The following is an 18,421-nucleotide window of genomic DNA, read 5'->3' as shown; positions in this document are numbered from 1 at the left end:
GCAAGCTGCCTTATTGAACCCGCTGCAATCCATGTGGTGTAAGTATACCTAGAGTTCTGTTTGGGAGTTTCAAGATTTTGTCCCAGCGACAGTGAAGGAACAGTGATATATTTCCAAGTATATCACTGGGACAGCACGGTAGCACAGTGGTGAGCACGGTTGATTCACAGCTCCAGGTTCCCAGATTTGATTCCCGGCTTGGGTCACTGTCTGTGCGGAGTTTGCGCGTTCTCCCCATGTCTGCGTGGGTTTCCTCCGGGTGCTCCGGTTTCCTCCCACAGTCCAAAGCTGTGCAGGCTAGGTGGATTGGCCATCCTAAATTGCCCTTTGTGTCCAAAAAGGTTGGGTGGGGTTACTGGGATTGGGCGGTGGTGTGGGCTTGAGTAGGATGTTTTTACCAAGGGCCGGTGCAGACTCGATGGGCCAAATGGCCTCCTTCTGCACTGTAAATTCTATAAGTTATGATGGTGTGTGGCAGTGCATCTTGTAGGTGGTATACACTGTTGCACTGTGTCGGTGATGGAGGGAGCAAAATATTTGTGGCGGGGGCTACTTTGTCCTGGACGGGGTCAAGCATCTTGAGTGTTGGAGCTGTTCATCCTCATCCAGGCATGCAGAGACCATTCCAACACACTCCTGACTTGTCCCTTGTAGATGGTGGACAGGCTTTGGGGAGTCATGAGATTTGCCACAGGATTTCAAGCCTCTGACCTGCTTGTGTAGCCACAGGATTTATGTGGCTAGTCCAGTTCAGTTTCTGGTCAGTAGTAACCCCCACCCCCTGTCCCAGGATGTTGATAGTGGGGGAATTCAACAATGGTGATTCCATTGAATGTCAAGAGGTGATGGCTATTTTACCTCTTGCTGGAGAAAAGAAAAATAAGAATGTAAAAAATGGTGATGAAATTATTAAAAACATTTTGGGAAGGCAGTGGCAAGTGGTATTGTCACTGGACTAGTAAACCTGGGTTCGAATCCCACCACTGCAGATGGTGAAATACGAATTCAATAAAAAGATAAATTCTGGAACTAAAATTCTAACGATGACCATAAAACCATTGTTGTAAAAACCCAACTGGTTCACTAATTTAATTTAGGGAAAGAAATCTGCTGTCCTCACTTGGCTTGGCCTACATGTGACTCCAAACCTACAGCAATGTGGTTGATTCTTGACTTCCCCTTCAAGGGCAATTAGGGATGGGCAATGAATGTTGGCAGAGCCTGCAACGCCTCCGTCCCATGAACAAATTTTTAAAAAACATTCCTGCATGTACTCTACAACGGCAGAAAGAGTGGGAATCAAGGGGACAAACAAAGATGCATCATGTTCCATGGGTGAGGTAGGGGGCTGCTGATGCTCTGGAATTCTATCCCAGTGCGAGTTTGCAGAGGGTAAGATATACAGTGGAGGTGGGGGGAGACAATGGAGGGGTGAAGAGAGGGTCGAAAATTAACTTATGCACTCAGAAAGTGCAGAGCCAGAGAGAATTTCATAACTGACAGCCTTTTTCCTCAGTTTTAAAAAAAAGTTTTTTTTTATTTTGGTGCAAATAAAATGCTACTGCAGCGCTTTGAAACTCTCAGGTTACATCAAAGACAATGACAGCAGCGACAGGTATGTTGCAATTGCTCTGAACTTTTCTTTATTCTTGGATTCCTAAGAAAATCCGTAAAAGAGCAGAAAAGCACAAGGCTTGTGAGATCGATGACTCAATGCTACTCCATTTTGGAACGAGAGTCAATTGCTAAACCATAGTCCCCACGTAAACATATTGCACAATTAGAAACACCGATGAAGATGATGATCTAGATCGTGACCACAAGACGGTCTTGTTCCACACATCATCAGCCACAGGACCATTTGTTCCAAAATGGTGTCCATTTACAATATATTCCTTTTTATTTTTTTACAGTCACATTTATACCGCTAAAAAAGGAAGAAAAAAAGTGTTATTTTTAGTATTTTTAAACTGGTTATACCTAATGATAGACCAGCGCCAACAATTTTTTTTGTTTTTTTTTTAATTTGGGAGGGGAGTGGTTGGTTGCATGGCGATAACGAGTGGAGAAACCACACTTGATCTGGGGCCTACCACCAGTGGCAGATTGATTCTGCGGCTACACCCACACAAGATGCTAGCATCCCCATCTGACAGTAAATGGAAAATGATGGTTGTCCTGCTGTTGCTTGTAGTGGCGAGGATCACATTACATGCAAAGTGAGCACCAGCCACAAATGCAATCGTTGTACAAGCCAATTACTAGTGATGTGCACTTTTTGATTTCTCATTTCGTTCTCCTTCCTGTAATGTAACACTGTTTAAAAGAAAAATTGAATAAAAATACAGTTCAACAGTGATCCAACTCCAGTTAGGGTGACCAATCCAATGGCTTCCATTCTCATACCAAGCTCAAGAACCTGTCTGAGACCATAAGAGATGCTTTTATTTCCTCCCCCCGCCCACTAGAAAAGCATAAACATGCAGTGCCGTCAATCAACTAACTGCACATGCAAATAGTATGAGAGAACTTCAGGTAAGGAAGCCCAAAACTGCCTCAGAAGGATTGGAGGCCACCAGACTAATCAACAGCTTAAATCATTAATGTTTTTATATATTTAGAGTACCCAATTCATTTTTTTTCCAATTAAGGGTCAATTTAGCGTGGCCAATCCACCTACCCTGCACACCTTTGGGTTGTGGGGGCGAAACCCACGCAAACACGGGGAGAATGTGCAAACTCCACACGGACAGTAACCCAAAGCTGGGTTAAATCATTAATGTTGGCCTGTGTAGATTTGGCTTCTGAACCCATTTTAATATTGGCCAACATGATGAGGATCCTGTCATTGAAAGTTCAGTAGGATTGGGTAAATCAATCATGCTCACCGCATCATAGCAGTGCATCCTTCTATAACTACTGACTAGGGTAGGGAAGAAAGTTCACGTGATTCATTAGTGCCTTTTTTGGGCAAGCTCAAGAAACGTTGAGTCATTGTTGGCTCGCCGTCCTTCCTCCCTTCCCTTATTCAGCCACCCAAGATTTACGAAATTCACAGCTCATTGGCACAGTTAACCTCTTCCTCCTCACTATCACCCCCCTCCCCACCCACACACGTGCACGCGCACACACACACATACACACAAGGCTTTGGATAAGTCATAAAACCAAAAGTAATATGGCAAGGATTTGGAAACGCCATTCCAATATGAAACAGACTCAACACGTGTCAAACATATTATCTGTTATTACTATTCATAGCAAAAATAAGTCTTTCTTTTCCAAAAAAAAGGGGGCTCATCTGTCCCAACATCAAGGCTTGAAAATATTCTGTACGTTGATGGTAGTCACACAAACCACTGATGCGATAGCCTTTTGACTTCCGAAAACTTGTCGAGAGATTGAAAATCCTCAAGTGAATACTTGGTGTCGAGGCATGAAACACTTTTGTGAAATTACATCACTTTCTGTACACAGTCACAATGCTCGATTGTGTCACTGTCAATAATTGCACATTAACTGCCGCAGACACTGCGACATGGTACCAGCTGCCCTGCGATGCCTCCATCCATGAAGACGCTCAAGTCTTTAAGCTTATGTTCAGTCCTTTTTTAAAAAAGTCCTCCGCAGGTGAGGAGATCCTTCTTTATGATCGTCTTAAGAGATCATATAGTGGGTTATTGCATGCAGTGCATAGAGAAGCTCTGCCTGCATCCGAGCTTCCAGGATCAACAGATTCACACGAACCTACCAACAGAGACAAAGAAGTGTAAGAACAGTGCAAGGCTTCTCTCCTCAGTAATACACAAACAAATCAAAAGGGGTTAGCTACTGAAATTAAATGGCACACATACTGGATGTAGAGAGCAAAAATGGAAATGTCCAGCAGGGCAGTCAGCAGCTGAAAGGAAAAAGGCAGTTCAGAAAAGACTGCTCCGTAGAACTGATGGGGTTCTGCTGACCTGTTCCCCCATCCCCTCCCCATCTCAAACCACAAAACTTTTTGTCCTTTGCTGGTGTTGAATCTCCCCACAGTTTATTGTTTTTAAATAGTTGTAGTTAGTGTATATTTATTGGTCCAAAACATGCCGGTAAGGAATGGTGTGTGCCATCTGCAATCAGCAAGTAGGTTCAGAGGATTAAGAGGTATGCCGTGATTTGCAAATCTCTAGATTGGATTTGATTTATTATTGTCACATGTATTAGTACACAGTGAAAAGTATTGTTTCTTGCATGCTGTACAAACAACGCATACCATACATAAGGAAGGAGAGACTGCAGAATATGTAACAATCATAGCAAGGTGTCGAGAAAAGATCAACTTAATACGAAGTAGGTCCATTCAAAAGTCTGATGGCAGTAGGGAAGAAGCTGTTCTTGAGTCGGTTGGTACGTGACCTCAGACTTTGGTATCTTTTTCCTGACGGAAGAAGGTGGAAGAGAGTATGTCCGGGGTGCGTGGGGTCCTTAATTATGCTGGCTGCCTTTCTGAGGCAGCGGGAATTATAGATAGAGTCAATGGATGGGAGGCTGGTTTGCGTGATGGACTGGGCTACATTCACGACCTTTTGTAGTTTCCTGCGGTCTTGGGTAGAGCAGGCTCCATACCAAGCTGACGGGATACTGGCAACAGCTGACAAGAGCTGACAACAGCAGGCAGGATTCAACCAAACCATTTCTATGTCCGGTTTTGGGTACGTTTAGCAGGAAAAGATCCCACTATCCAGCGGACCATCCACTGCACCCAACCTATCTCTTCTGGGGTCCTAAAGCGCCCGTCCTTCACCCCACCTCTTAAGAGCAGGTCACCCCTGGGCCTGACCCCTGTCATGGGCAACCTGGCACCTTGGTACTGCCAGCCTGGCAGTGCCACTCCTGCCAGGGTGCCTGTGCCAAGGTGCTATCTGCAGTGCCCAGTGCCAGGGTACCACTCTGTCCAATACCTGACCACCTGGTGGTCTCCAATGGCTGGGAGACCCCCAGCTGTTGTCACGACTGGTCCACGTTTGTGTGGACCTGTCGTAAACGACACCCTGGCTAGGTCTAGGCATGGCTGGTGCATCACGGGAGAATCCAGCGAATGCATATTTAAGTAAGTCTAATGGCTCATTAAATATGTATATCTGGATTACACCCAGTGAGGACGAGATCCAGATCGCGACGTCTCACAAGATGTTTTGAGTGTCGTGACTCTTGAGAGAGGCCTCTCGCGAGATTCAGAGACCACCCCGACACCACACTGGGGGTGACGAGGCCGTTGATTCGTGCCCTGGGTTTCCCAAACTTTTCCAGGTATGGAATCCTTTTGACTTCCCAAAGGTACGAGGAACCCCTGGAAAACATTCTTAGATTGAAGAACTAAACCACAAAAAATGACTTTATTGCGTGCCAGGTACAATCGTACAAAAACAAACTGAAGGTGTTTCTATATCTTATGTGTATATTTATTGTAATAAAAAAGTCCTGTTATTCAACAAAGTCTTTTTGTTATTTTTATTGGCAGCAACCTTTGCCAGAAGCTCCGTAAATGTAAACGTCAGAGGACCACAGGCTGCTCTCCCCGGTGACTAGTAATGTTCCTCAGGGGTCTGTGCTGAGATCACAGCTTTTCACAATATGCATTAATGATCTGGAAGAAGGAACTGAAGACACTGTTGCTAAGTCTGCAGATGATAAAAAGATCTGTAGTGGGGCAGGTAGTATTGAGGAAGCAAGGGGGCTGCAGAAGGATTTGGACAAGCTAGGAGAGTGGGCCATGAAGTGGCAAATGAAATACAATGTGGAAAAGTGTGAGGTTATGCACTTTGGAATGAGGAATCTAGGCATAGACTATTTTCTAAATGGGGAAATGCTTAAGAAATCAGAAGCTCAAAGGGACTTTGGAGTCCTTGTTCACGATTCTCTTAAGGTTAATGTGCAGGTTCAGTCGGCAGGTACGAAGGCAAATGCAATGTTAGCATTCATGTCAAGAGGGCTAAAATACAAGACCAGGGATGTACATCTGAGGCTGTATGAGGCTCTGGTCAGACCCCATTTGGAATATTGTGAGCAGTTTTGGGCCCTGGATCTAAGGAAGGATGTGCTGGCCTTGGAAAGGATCCAGAGGAGGTTCACAAGAATGATCCCTGGAATGAAGAACTTGTCGTATGAGGAATGAATGAGGACTCTGGATCTGTACTTGTTTGGGTCTGCACTCATTGGAGTTTAGAAGGATGAGGGGGGATTATCATAGAATTTACAGTGCAGAAGGAGGCCATTCGGTCCATCGACTCTGCACCGGCTCTTGGTGACCCTACCCAAGGTCAACACCTCCACCCTATCCCCATAACCCAGTAACCCCACCCAACACTAAGGGCAATTTTGGACAGTAAGGGCAATTTATCATGGCCAATCCACCTAACCTGCACATCTTTGGACTGTAGGAGGAAACCGGAGCACCCGAAGGAAACCCACGCACACACGGGGAGGATGTGTAGACTCTGCACAGACAGTGACCCAAGCCGGAATCGAACCTGGGACCCTGGAGCTGTGAAGCAATTGTGTTATCCACAATGCTACCGTGCTACCCTAAATCTTATTGAAACGTACAGGATACAGCGAGGCCTGGATAGAGTGGACTTGGAGAGGATGTTTCCACTTGTAGGAAAAACTAGAACCAGAGGACACCATCTCAGACTAAAGGGACGATCCTTTAAAACAGAGGAGGAATTTCTTCAGCCAGAGGGTGGTGAATCTGTGGAACTTTGCTGCAGAAGGCTGTGGAGGCCAAATCACTGAGTGTCTTTAAGACAGAGATGGCTAGGTTCTTAATTAATAAGGGGATCAGGGATTCTGGGGAGAAGGCAGGAGAATGGGAATGAGAAAATACCAGCCAAGATTGAATGGCGGAGCAGACTCGATGGGCCGAGTAGCCTAATTCTGCTCCTATGCCTTATGGTCTTATGGGTCACCGTCTCTCGCTACACTGAGGAGTTCTGGCAAGCGGAGCTCCTAAGTGTACAAAACTGGGTATGGCCAGGGCAGAGCGTTCCCCGTTGAGGTCCTTTATGTATTTCCAGCAGAGAATAGTTAAAACTTCAGTCTTCAACTTTGCACAGTACGTCATTGAATGTTCCAATACTCAGTATCATCTTGAAGTAGATGAGGGCGTGAGACCAATTCACCATCTTCCGGAGAGACTTCCAGCTGCCCTCAAATCCAGCCCGATAGAAGAGATGGGGGTAATCAAAAAAAGTGACACAAACCTACAGACTGGACTGGCAGCATGGTAGCTGTGAAAAAAAACCCTGGAAAGCTGGGAGTGTGCAAGGACTTAAAAGCTTTGAAGAGATTCACTACCCCATGCCAATCACTGAAGAAATGTTACCACAGCGTAGCATTTGCCACCCTAGATGTGAAAGACTGATACTGGCAAGTGATGTTGGATGGAAGCGGCAGTTTTCTGCATACCATTTGGTGGGTACAGATGTTTTTTTCTATTCATTCATGGGACGTGGGCATCGCAGGCATGTATTGCCCATCCCTAATTGCCCTTGAGGGGGCAGTTAAGAGTCAATCACATTGCTGTGCGTCTGGAGTCACATGTAGGCCAGACCAGATAAGGATGACAGATTTCCTTTCCGAAAGGACATTAGTGAACCAGATAGGTTTTAAATGAAAATCGGCAGTGGTTTCATAGTCACCATTAGACTTTTAATTCCAGATTTTTGTTGAATTCAAATTTCACCATCTGCGGTGGCGGGATTCGATCCTGGGTCTCCGGAGCATTTCCCTGAGTTTCTGGTTTACTAGTCCAGTGACAATATCACTACGCCACCGCCTCCCCGACCAGAGTGCTGCTTGGCATTTCTACTGCTCCAGGAGAGCATCAATACAACATGAGACAGGGGTAGCACGGTGGCGCAGTGGTTAGCACTGCTGCCTCACGGCGCTGAGGTCCCAGGTTCGATCACGGCGCTGGGTCACTGTCCGTGGGGAGTTTGCACATTGTCCCAGTGTTTGCGTGGGTTTCGCCTCCACAACCCAAAGATGTGCAGGGTAGGTGGATTGGCCACGCTAAATTGTTCCTCAATTGGAAATAAAGAAAGAAATAAATAATTGGGTACTCTAAATTTATTGAAAAAAATACAACATGAGACAGTCAATGATCTTCCAGGAGCGCAAGCAATCATGGTGATCTGCTAGTCTACGAATATGGAGATATGATGGAAGAAGCCATGGCAGACCATAAACAGAATCTACTAAGATGGCTAGAGAGAACTCACCAGGTGAACCTGAACTGGAAAAAACTGCAGCTGTTTGAAATGAAGTCAAGTACATAGCTCATGTACTGACAAAGAGGCAGCTCTCCCATGTCCTGATGAGAGAGCTGTAGCAGAGATGCTGTAATCAACCGATATGAAGGCGGTGCAACGATTTCTGGGATTTGTAAAATGCCCGGCAAAGTCCTTGCCCAATTTGCCATTGAAGTGTGAACAGTGGAACAGTTGCACGATGGTTAGCACTGCTGCCTCACAGCGCGAGGACCTAGGTTTAATTCCGGCCTTGGCTGACTGTGTGGAGTTTGCACATTCTCCCCATGTCTGAGTGGGTTCCTCCAGGTGCTCAGTTTTCCTCCCGCAGTCCAAAGATGTGCAGGTTAGGTGGGGTTACGTGGATAGGACATGGGCTTGTGCCTAGCTAGGATGCTCCTTCAGAGGAAGGGTGCTCTTTCAGAGGGTTGGTACAGAGTCGATGGGCTGAATGGCCTCCTGCACTGTAGGTTTTCTATGGATTAAGCTCACTGCAACGGTATTGGCGCATGAAGCAGCTTCTATTTGAATCAATCAACTAAATAATGCCAACACCAGTGCTGAGGTACTACGATGTTAACGGAGGTCACGCTGCAATTGTGATGCCAGCAACAAAGGACATGGAGCAACCCTCATGCAGCAAGGGCAACCAATTGTATTTTCAGCCAGAGCATTAGCACAAATTGAATGATGCAATGCACAGATTGAGAAAGAGTACCTGCTATTGCTTTTGCTTGTGAGCATTTTAATCAGTACCTGTCTGGGAAGACAAAGTAACGGCAGAGTCTGACCACAAGCCACTTCAAAGCAACTTTCTCAGACCACTTCAAGTGCTGCAACAAGTAGTGACGAAAGGGATACTGGAAATCATCAAGGAGACAGGCCGGAATGCCGGAAATCAGCAAGGGCAGCACGGTAGCACAAGTGGATAACACTGTGGCTTCACAGCTCCAGGGTCCCAGGTTCGATTCCCCGCTGGGTCACTGTCTGTGCGGAGTCTGCACGTTCGCCCCGTGTCTGCATGGGTTTCCTCTGCGTGCTCCAGTTTCCTCCCACAGTCCAAAGACGTGCACGTTAGGTGGATTGGCCATGATAAATTGCCCTTAGTGACCAAAAAAGGTTAGGAGGGGTTATTGGGTTACGGGGATAGGGTGCAAATGAGGGCTTAAGTGGGTCGGTGCAGACTCGATGGGCCGAATGGCCTCCTTCTGCACTGTATGTTCTATGTTCTATGAGAAACCTATCGCTATAAAAAAATACTGGGCATCTTTTACAAAGGAATTAGTCATAATCCCTGAGGAGATAAGAAAAGAGATGTTGAAGCGCATCCATGCAAACCATCAAGAAATCGAGTCTAGTCTGAGGAAGGCAAAGAAGGAATATTCTACTGGCCAAACATGAGCAATGGAATAAAGAGCCACATCAGCCAGTGAAGTACTTGTAATGAACATAAGCTAAGACAGCTAAAGAGCCATTAATGACATCACAGGCAGACCACAGATGGAGCTTGGAATAGACCTCTTTACTCTCTTTGTAACTGACTATCTCAGACTACTGGGAGTTGGACAAGCTGAAGTCAATGACCAGCAGTAAAATCGCAGAATGTCTAAACAGACACTTTTCAGTCGTTACAGTATTCCTGACATTGTGATGAAGGACAGTGGCCCTCAGTTCACTAGTGAGGAATTCAGTCATTTTGTAAATGATTGGGTAATTCAACATGATACATCATCTCCGCACCATCCCTTCAAATGGAAAGACTGAGACAGCAATGAAAATTGACAAAGGACTCATCAAAAAATAGAGTATGTCCAGCACAGATATACAAAGCAATCCTAGAATGGAGAAACAAGGCATGGGACGTACTCCAGTTACTAATATCATGCTGCCCTCAACCTACTCTTCAGGTAACTAAACCAGAAGTCATAACAGGAATGAGTGGCAAAATTAAAGTGAAATGACAAATTTCACTTTGATAAAGCTGCCAAGTTATTGCCAGAGCTGAGAGTTGGAGAGCTGATCAGAATGCAAATAGTCAACTTTCTCCACAAAAGTCAGCTCACTTGGCAACTTGGGACCTGTGTAGAGAAGTTATCATCTCGATCGTACACAGTGAAAATGTCACCTCGATCGTACACAGTGAAAACCAGCGACCAGATATATCGCCATAACAGCAGGCATATATCTACAACTGGAAAAGGTACTCCTTCACAGCAGACAGCTGATGAGGAAGCGGTGAGTTCACCAACCGCAAAAGGAACCGAATGGTCTCAGAGGTCAATCATTCCCCTACAAAGGCAACGGATCAGCAGCAACACTTGCCACAGCAGTGACATTCCCTGGAGAGGTAACATGATTCCAAGAATGTATGGACACCAGACCAAGAGACAATAATAACCCACATGTGAACCATTAGAAGACCTGAAGACATTAGAATGATCATTTTTCTGTGCATGCACGATTTTCTTTGCAGATCTTGTTTGTGCCTGACTTGCACCTGTTTGGCAAAGTGTCTTTGTGCAATGTGGCTTGCAGTAGTCATGTGACCCCGGCCATCCGTTTCAGTATGAAGGCTTGAAAGCAGAAGCCATTTCATCCACCACTTGGAACACAGGGATTAGTACCGGATTCAATGCTGTTCACAACTTGAATTCAGTTTACAATTTACATTCAATTTGTGTCAGAAAGACTGAATAGGCTAGGGCTCCTTTCGAACAAAAAAATGAAAACCGCTTATTGTCACGAGTAGGCTTCAATGAAGTTACTGTGAAAAGCCCCTAGTCGCCACATTCCGGCGCCTGTTCGGGGAGGCTGTTACGGGAATCGAACCGTGCTGCTGGCCTGCCTTAGTCTGCTTTCAAAGCCAGCGATTTAGCCCAGTGTGCTAAACAGCCCCTAGAAAGACAAAGCTGAGGAACAATCTGATCTGACAAAGGTGTTTATGATACTGAAAGGATTTGATAGGTTAGGCTCTGAGAAAATATTTCCACTTGTGGGAAAAATCAAAACTTAGGGCCATACATATAAGATAGCTACTAATATATTTAATAGGGAATTCAAGAGTAATTTTTTTACCCAAAGAGCATGCCACTACAAAGGGGGGAAATCATACGGTACATAAACCCTGGCAAAGACCAGTTGAGCTGATTGGCCGGTTTTCTAGCTGTGAAAGTGATGTAATTTAGATATTTCTATGTTACACAGACATGGGGAATATTGCATAGAGATGGGTATAATTATGTTACTGGACTTCAAAGCTAGAGATCTGGACTAATAATCCAGTCAAGTGTGAGTTTAACTTCCAGCATGGTAGTCTGAAAATCTGAATTAAGAAGAAAATCTGCAAGTTAAAAAGTTGGTGTCAATAGAAATGACCATGAAGCTTCTGGATTTTTTGAACCGTCAGCCGACTCTTCGCTGCCTTTTGAAGTGGTCTAACAAGCCACTCAGTTATTTCAAACTACAACCAATGTCCAGCACCACCACCGAGGGCAGCTATGAATGGGTAATAAATGTGACCTCGCCAATGAACCCACATCTTGTGGCAACCAGGACAGGTCAAAGGCTAGGAATCCTACGGCGTGTAACCCACCTCCTGACCACCCAAAGCCTGTCCACCTTCTACAAGGCACAAGTAGGAGTGCAATGGAATACTCTCCTCTTGCCTGGGTGAGTGCAGCTCCAACAACACTCAAGAAGCTCAACACCATCCAGGACAAAGCAGCCCGCTTGATTGCTCCCCCTCCACCACTGACGAACAGTGGCAGCCATGTATACCATCTACAAGATGCACTGCAGTAACTCACCAAGGTTCCTCAGGCAGCAACTTCTAAACCCACGACCACTACCATCTAGAAGGACACAAGCAGCAGATACTTGGGACCCCCACCACCTGGTGGTTCCCCTCCAAGTCACCCACCATCCTGACTTAGAAATATATCATCGTTCTTTCACTATCATTGGGGAAACATCCTGGAACTCCCTATCTAAGCCCAGTGGGTGTATCTACACCTCAAGGACTGCAGCGGTTCAAGAAGGCAACTCACCACCACCTTCTGAAGGGCAACTGGGGATGGCAATAAATGCTGGCCTAGCCAGCAACGCCCACAGCCCGTAAATGAGAAAAAAATCCTGAGAACCAATTTTGAAAACATGTACATATGTGCCTACCAGCGGAATAGTGCACAATCACACATCAAAAGAATAGTGCATGCGAGCTCACATGTTGCATACTCACAGGCACTCGTACACACCGTCATGGTGCAGAGGTGAAACAGACTGTGTAATCTGTATCTGTTCGCTTTAACAAGGTGTTACCAATTACTTAGAGGACTCATTGTTTTGTTATGTTTGACTAGGGCTCAGTTGGGTATGTGTTACCCTGTGCTTCCCTGGATCAGTACTCACCTTTTCTGAATATTTAAATTGCCTCCAGTACCTCTCAAACATCTGAGGCTTTGTTTTTTCTGGGTAGCAAGTCACAGTCTTCAAGTAAACCTTCAGATTCCTCTCCAAGAAAAGATTCACCTCACCATAATCATAATCATCGTACCTGTAAATTGGAAAAGGAAACCTTTTCACTGACTACGGTCAATAATCTCCAGTGCATTTGTCTAAATGGATTTATACTATTTACAACATTTGTTTTCCTCCTACATTATATACAAGTGTTTTATTAGATTTGACAGAGGTATTCAAAATCATGGGAGGTCTTGTGATGCAGTGAGTAGTGCCCCTGCCTCCGAGCCAGAAGCTCCGGGTTCACTCCAGGACTTGATGGTCAAGGAAGGTGCTTTCATAAGGTAGCCAAATAGGTTGGGTAGCAACTTGTAAATCCTTCCAACATACACCTGTGGTATGTTGTAAGAGAAGGAGAGTTTACTGGTCAGCCTCCTGCAGAAGGCATTGGCAAAACATTGCAGTTACTTGCCCAACGTAACCGTGGGCCAACATATGGAAGTCCATGGTCGCCCACGCACCCTCATGGGGCATGGTCCCTGAAGAGAGAAGTAGTCAAAATCGTGAAAGGTCAGTGTAGATGGTGAAAAGCTGTTACCATTGGTCAATGGATCAAGAACCAGAGGGCACAGATTTACAGTAATTGGCAAAAGAACAATGGAGTGTGACAAAAAGCTTGTTCATATAGCGGATTAAGAGTCTGGAATGCATTGCCTAAGAGTGTGGTGGAGGCAGGTTCAATTGTGTAAGGAATTGAATGACCTGAGAAGAATGTGTGGGGCTATGGGGAAGAGGAGGTAGAGGCATTTGGTGAATTGCTCGTTCAGAAAACCAGCACAGACACAATGGGCCAAATAGCCTCCTCTCTGTAGTAACCATTCTGTGATAGTGATGCCATGGCAAACCTTTTCGTCAGTTGATGTTAAACACTGACAACATTCACTGACCTCCATGATAGTATAGGGGTAAATTCACTCCCCAATTTGATACTAAGTCTAGGCACAAAGATTTTAGGTTTAGTTCTTTCTCTGTTTCGCAGGCTGGTTTCAAACGTGGCATCTGGAGGGATGAGAGACTTGAGCTGTGGTAGTGGGGCATTAACCCTGATAATTATCCAGTCACCATTGCTCGGAACTACTTGTGTGGACACTCAAGGTCGCACACCAAGAATGGTTGGTTGGATGAGTTGCCAGAAAAGAGGCCAACACCTGTGAGAGTGTATTCCACTGCACGTCCGTTCCTTGTGGAGGGGAAGAGAGAAAGTATTTGTGCTACTGTGGTATCCTGTTTCATAAATGAGTTATTTTAACCACAGAAAGAGATTGTGGGTGATTTTGTGTGGTTATGGTAAGAAAAGGACCTAGCTCACATTTCAACCTACACAATGCGGAGTTCTTCCCTTGTCTTGTCTTGTCTTGTTCCCTTGTCTTGTTCCTATATCAGAGAGTATTAAAACTGAGAAACCTACGCGTTTTTATTGAAAACAGTATTGTACAGGCAACAGTCAAAGTTACCTAATACCAAACATGCAGTGTATGTAGTTCCAAATGCCCCTCTTGAGTGCCGAGAAGTCACAGCCCCGCTGCTTGGCCATGGTGCCATTCTTGAGACTATACACAGTGCGGAACTTCTCGTCCAGAAGGTGGCCAATGTCCGAATACAGCCGGTTCACAAGCGAGAACCCATGGTCTTCCCAAGAATAGTCCTGTAGAGGAAACATCAAATGTAACCAGTCTTTTAACATTTAACAGTGACCAGTAGAAAAACAGGAGTGGTGGGGTGAGGGGCAAAGAAAGGAAAGATCGTTTCATTTTCGGGCCTTTATATATGCTGCTTCATCGAACTAATCAACCCGCTGAATCTAATCTCCACTATAAATTCACATGAGCATTAATTTATGTTTTGTGGCCTTAATGCACAGACCCCAGTTGAGTCTTATGTTCAGATAATAGCTCCTTCCTGCATTATCCGCGTCCAACTTTAAAATTTAAGTTGTAAACGCCAACCAAGGCTCAGACACAGGTTCTTCCTTTTATTATACCAGTCATTAACATCAAACCAGGTCACCTGCACCCAAAGTTTAAGCCAACCTTAATATCAAGCTTGAAATAGAGGCTCCTTGAGAGTTAGCTACGTAAAAGGTTACTACTCAAAGTAAGAGCTCATGGTGATGGAAGTGATATATTAACTTAAATAGAGGATTGGCTAATTGATAGGAAACAGAGTTGGGATAAATGGATCATTTTCAGGTTGGCAAACTGTAACTGGTGGAGTGTCACAGGGATCAGTGCTGGGGCAACTATTATTTACGATGCCTTGGATGGAGGGACCGACTGTATTTTGGTCAAATTTGCTGATGATCCAAAGATTAAAGAGAGCAAGCTGTGAGAAGGAAACAAAGAGTCTGCAAAGGGATATAGACAGGTTAACTGGATGGGCAAAGATTTGGAAGATAAGAGTATAACGTGGGAAAATGTGAACTTGTCCATTTTGGCAGGAAGAATAGAAAAGCAGAATATTAATTAAATGAAGAGAGACTGCGGACTGATGCAAGGCAGAGGGATCAGGGTGTCCTTGTACATGAATCACAAAACGTTAGCATGCAGATGGAGCAAGTAATTAGGAAGGCAAGTGAAATGCTGACCTTTATTACGAGGGGGTTGGAGTATCAAAGTAGTGAAGTCATGCTGCAACTGTACAGGGCATTGCTGAAACCTCACCTGAAATACTGTGTATAGTTTTTGTCTCCTTACTCAAGGAGGCATATATTTATATTGGAAGTAATTCAGAGAAGACTCATTCAGCCGATTTCTGCGATGAAAGAGGTTGACTTATGAGGAATGGTTGAGGAGGTTGGGCCTGTACGCATTGGAGTTTAGAAGAATGAGAGATGATCTTATTGAAACAGGCAAGATTCTGAGCAGCCATGACGGTACATGCTGAGAGGGGAAACCTAGAATTAGGGGACACGGTTAAAAAACAAGGGGTCTACCATTTAAAATGGGATTGAGAGGTATTTCTTCTCTCAGAATCTTTGCAATTCTCTTCCACAGAGAGCAGTGGAAGCCGGACCACTGAATATATTCAAGGCTGAGTCGGAAAGATTTTTGATCTACGTGGAAGTCAAGAGTTATGGAGGGCAGGCAGGAAAGTCTAATTCAGGCTACAATCATGATGTTACTGAACGGCGGAGCAGGATTGATGGGTCTAAGGCTCCTGTTTCTTATGCTATGAACCTCACTCCTAATCCTTGCTTCACCCCGAACCCTTGAATCCAGCAGCAACCCTGTGGTGCTCATCACCCTCTGAGACCAGCCCAGAATGTCAGCTCTTGTTCATTTCAGGAAGAAGGGAACAAAGTTGCAAGTAAGAAAATAAATTAACCAAGTTAACGTCCGTGTCAAATTTGGTCTATACTTTTCACCTCTCCTTCCCAACTTGTAAATAAGTCTTAATTTCAAATTTCACATATGGGAACCCACACACTAAATGTCATGGTAGAGTAAGAGTATCCTTAGCCACATTCTATGGCAGAGATCATACCTGAGCTCGGAAAACAGGCAGCTGCTCTCCACTTCTTCTGGCAAACTCAGGGTAACCAAACTCGGGGTCTTCTACGTAACAGGACAAGTCAGGTATTGTAACAGGTTTATCTTCCAGAGCTGTGTAATCAAAGTGTAGGATGTCAGAGACAGGAGATTAAAAGGTATCGCAAGAACAACAATCTTCTCCCTCCTGTTCCATTTTGGTTCTCTGTGAGGGGGTTCTAGTTTTTGTTGTCAATTTTAAATCCCTCATCTGGTCTCACCAATTCTGCGAGTGATCAATAGGATGACCTCCTCAGAGACTTTCTGCCTGTGCTGCACCCGTGTTGACCTCTAACACGACCCGATGAAGTGACCCAGCAATGACTTGTCCCCCCCCCACCCCCGGATTTCCCCTTCTTTATCCCCTGAGAATGGTGTGGCTGAGGTTTCGAGTCCAGTCACAGAGAGCAAATGTAGATGCCACCATTTTATAGTGCGGTACTGTGGAGATGCCACCATTTTATAGTGCGGTACTGTGGAGATGCCACCATTTTATAGTGCGGTACTGTGGAGATGCCACCATTTTATAGTGCGGTACTGTGGAGATGCCACCATTTTATAGTGCGGTACTGTGGGGATGCCACCATTTTATAGTGCGGTACTGTGGAGATGCCACCATTTTATAGTGTGGTACTGTGGAGATGCCACCATTTTATAGTGTGGTACTGTGGAGCTCCAAGACGCTATTCCATCTCACTCCCGATTGTTTCACAGTTCTAAATATGTAGGGCATGCACATGACGTCAAGAATAGCGTCAACTTAAAAGCAGGTAGACCTGTGCCAGGGAAAGGAAACTAATTACTGGCAGGATGAAATACAAGGCAAGGGGAATTAAATAAATGGTTTGAGACAGCATAGCTGTATAAAGTCAGTTAGTCAGTTGCAGGAAGTCTTGCTTACCCCTGGTCAATGTTGGGGGACTTGTGTCTTTTTCCATCTCCAATCCAATCCATATTTCTTCCCGCAGCATTTCCTCTTCATTCTCTTTCTCTGCCTGGAATTTCTGCATCCTGTCTGCCAAACATTCGGAATCACTGGAATAATCCACTGACTGAAGAAATGAAAATACAATCATTCAGCACTGGTAATGGCCATTGATCTGAAAAGTTAACTCTGGTTCTCTCTCCACAGATGCTGCCAGACTGGCTGAGTGCTTATTTTCTGTTTTTATGAGCCGTGGTCTTTCAGGGACTCTCACTGCACTTGATAAACACCTACCTGAATTGTCATCCTCTTTATTCAGCACGTTAAGCTGGAATTTCCCAGCCCTCCCGCGATGGGCTTTCCTGTGGCTGGCATCTTCCGGTCCCGACGAAGTCAATTTCCATGTCTTGCCCGTCCTGCCACTAGGGAACACGCGGCAGTGGTCGACTTCGGCGGAACTGGAAGATTCTGCTGGCCAGAAGTTCCGGAAAATCCCACCCTTAGAATTCAACTTCCCTTCTCCAGAAAATCCCACCCATAACTCCCCATCCATTGACTCCATCTACACCTTCTGCTGCCTGGGGAAAGCGGGAAGCATAATCAAAGACTCCTCCCACCCGGCTTACTATGTTTCCAACTTCTTCCATCGGGCAGGAGATACAGAAGTCTGAGAACACGCACGAACACTCAAAAACAGCTTCTTCCCCGCTGTTACCAGACTCCTAAATGACCCTCTTATGGACTGACCTGATTAACACTACACCCCTGTATGCTTCATCCGATGCCGGTGCTTACGTAGTTACATGGTATACCTTGTGTTGCCCTATTATGTATTTTCTTTTATTTCCTTTTCTTTTCATGTAGTTAATGATCTGTTGAGCTGCTTGCAGAAAAATACTTTTCACTGTACCTCGGTACACGTGACAATAAACAAATCCAATCCAATCCCTTAGAATTCAACTTCCCTTCGCCCCTAACACCTTGACAAAACCAAGGTCATACCTTTTAATCCCCTCACAACACAAATATAGGGCAAAATTCTCCGACCCCCAGCAGGGTCGGAGAATTGCCTGGGGCCGCCGAAAATCCCGCCCCCGCCGTGGAAGATATTCTCAGCCACCCGGGAAGTGGCGGGGGCAGGAATCACGGCACTCCGATCG

General features: G+C 45.2%; 1 protein-coding gene across 7 annotated transcripts in view; it reads right to left on the bottom strand.

Moving 5' to 3' along the window:
- Positions 1-1,505: 1,505 nt before the first annotated feature.
- The window catches only part of LOC119952452 (sestrin-1-like), a 71,897-nt gene continuing 54,981 nt past the window's right edge, over positions 1,506-18,421 (bottom strand). For all 7 annotated transcript variants that reach the window (XM_038776221.1, XM_038776223.1, XM_038776224.1 and 4 more), the window contains 5 exons: positions 17,238-17,388; positions 16,293-16,411; positions 14,264-14,454; positions 12,699-12,843; positions 1,506-3,747 (listed from right to left, as the gene is read on the bottom strand). In XM_038776221.1, the coding sequence (XP_038632149.1) occupies positions 3,658-3,747; positions 12,699-12,843; positions 14,264-14,454; positions 16,293-16,411; positions 17,238-17,388 (696 nt within the window). In that variant the 3' untranslated portion in view covers positions 1,506-3,657. The remainder of the gene's footprint in view (positions 3,748-12,698; positions 12,844-14,263; positions 14,455-16,292; positions 16,412-17,237; positions 17,389-18,421) is intronic.

Source organism: Scyliorhinus canicula, chromosome 17 (genome assembly GCF_902713615.1).
Source record: "Scyliorhinus canicula chromosome 17, sScyCan1.1, whole genome shotgun sequence".
Lineage (NCBI taxonomy): Eukaryota > Metazoa > Chordata > Chondrichthyes > Carcharhiniformes > Scyliorhinidae > Scyliorhinus > Scyliorhinus canicula.
Note: the sequence above shows the minus strand (reverse complement) of the source record. Positions and strands in the feature narration are given on the sequence as shown.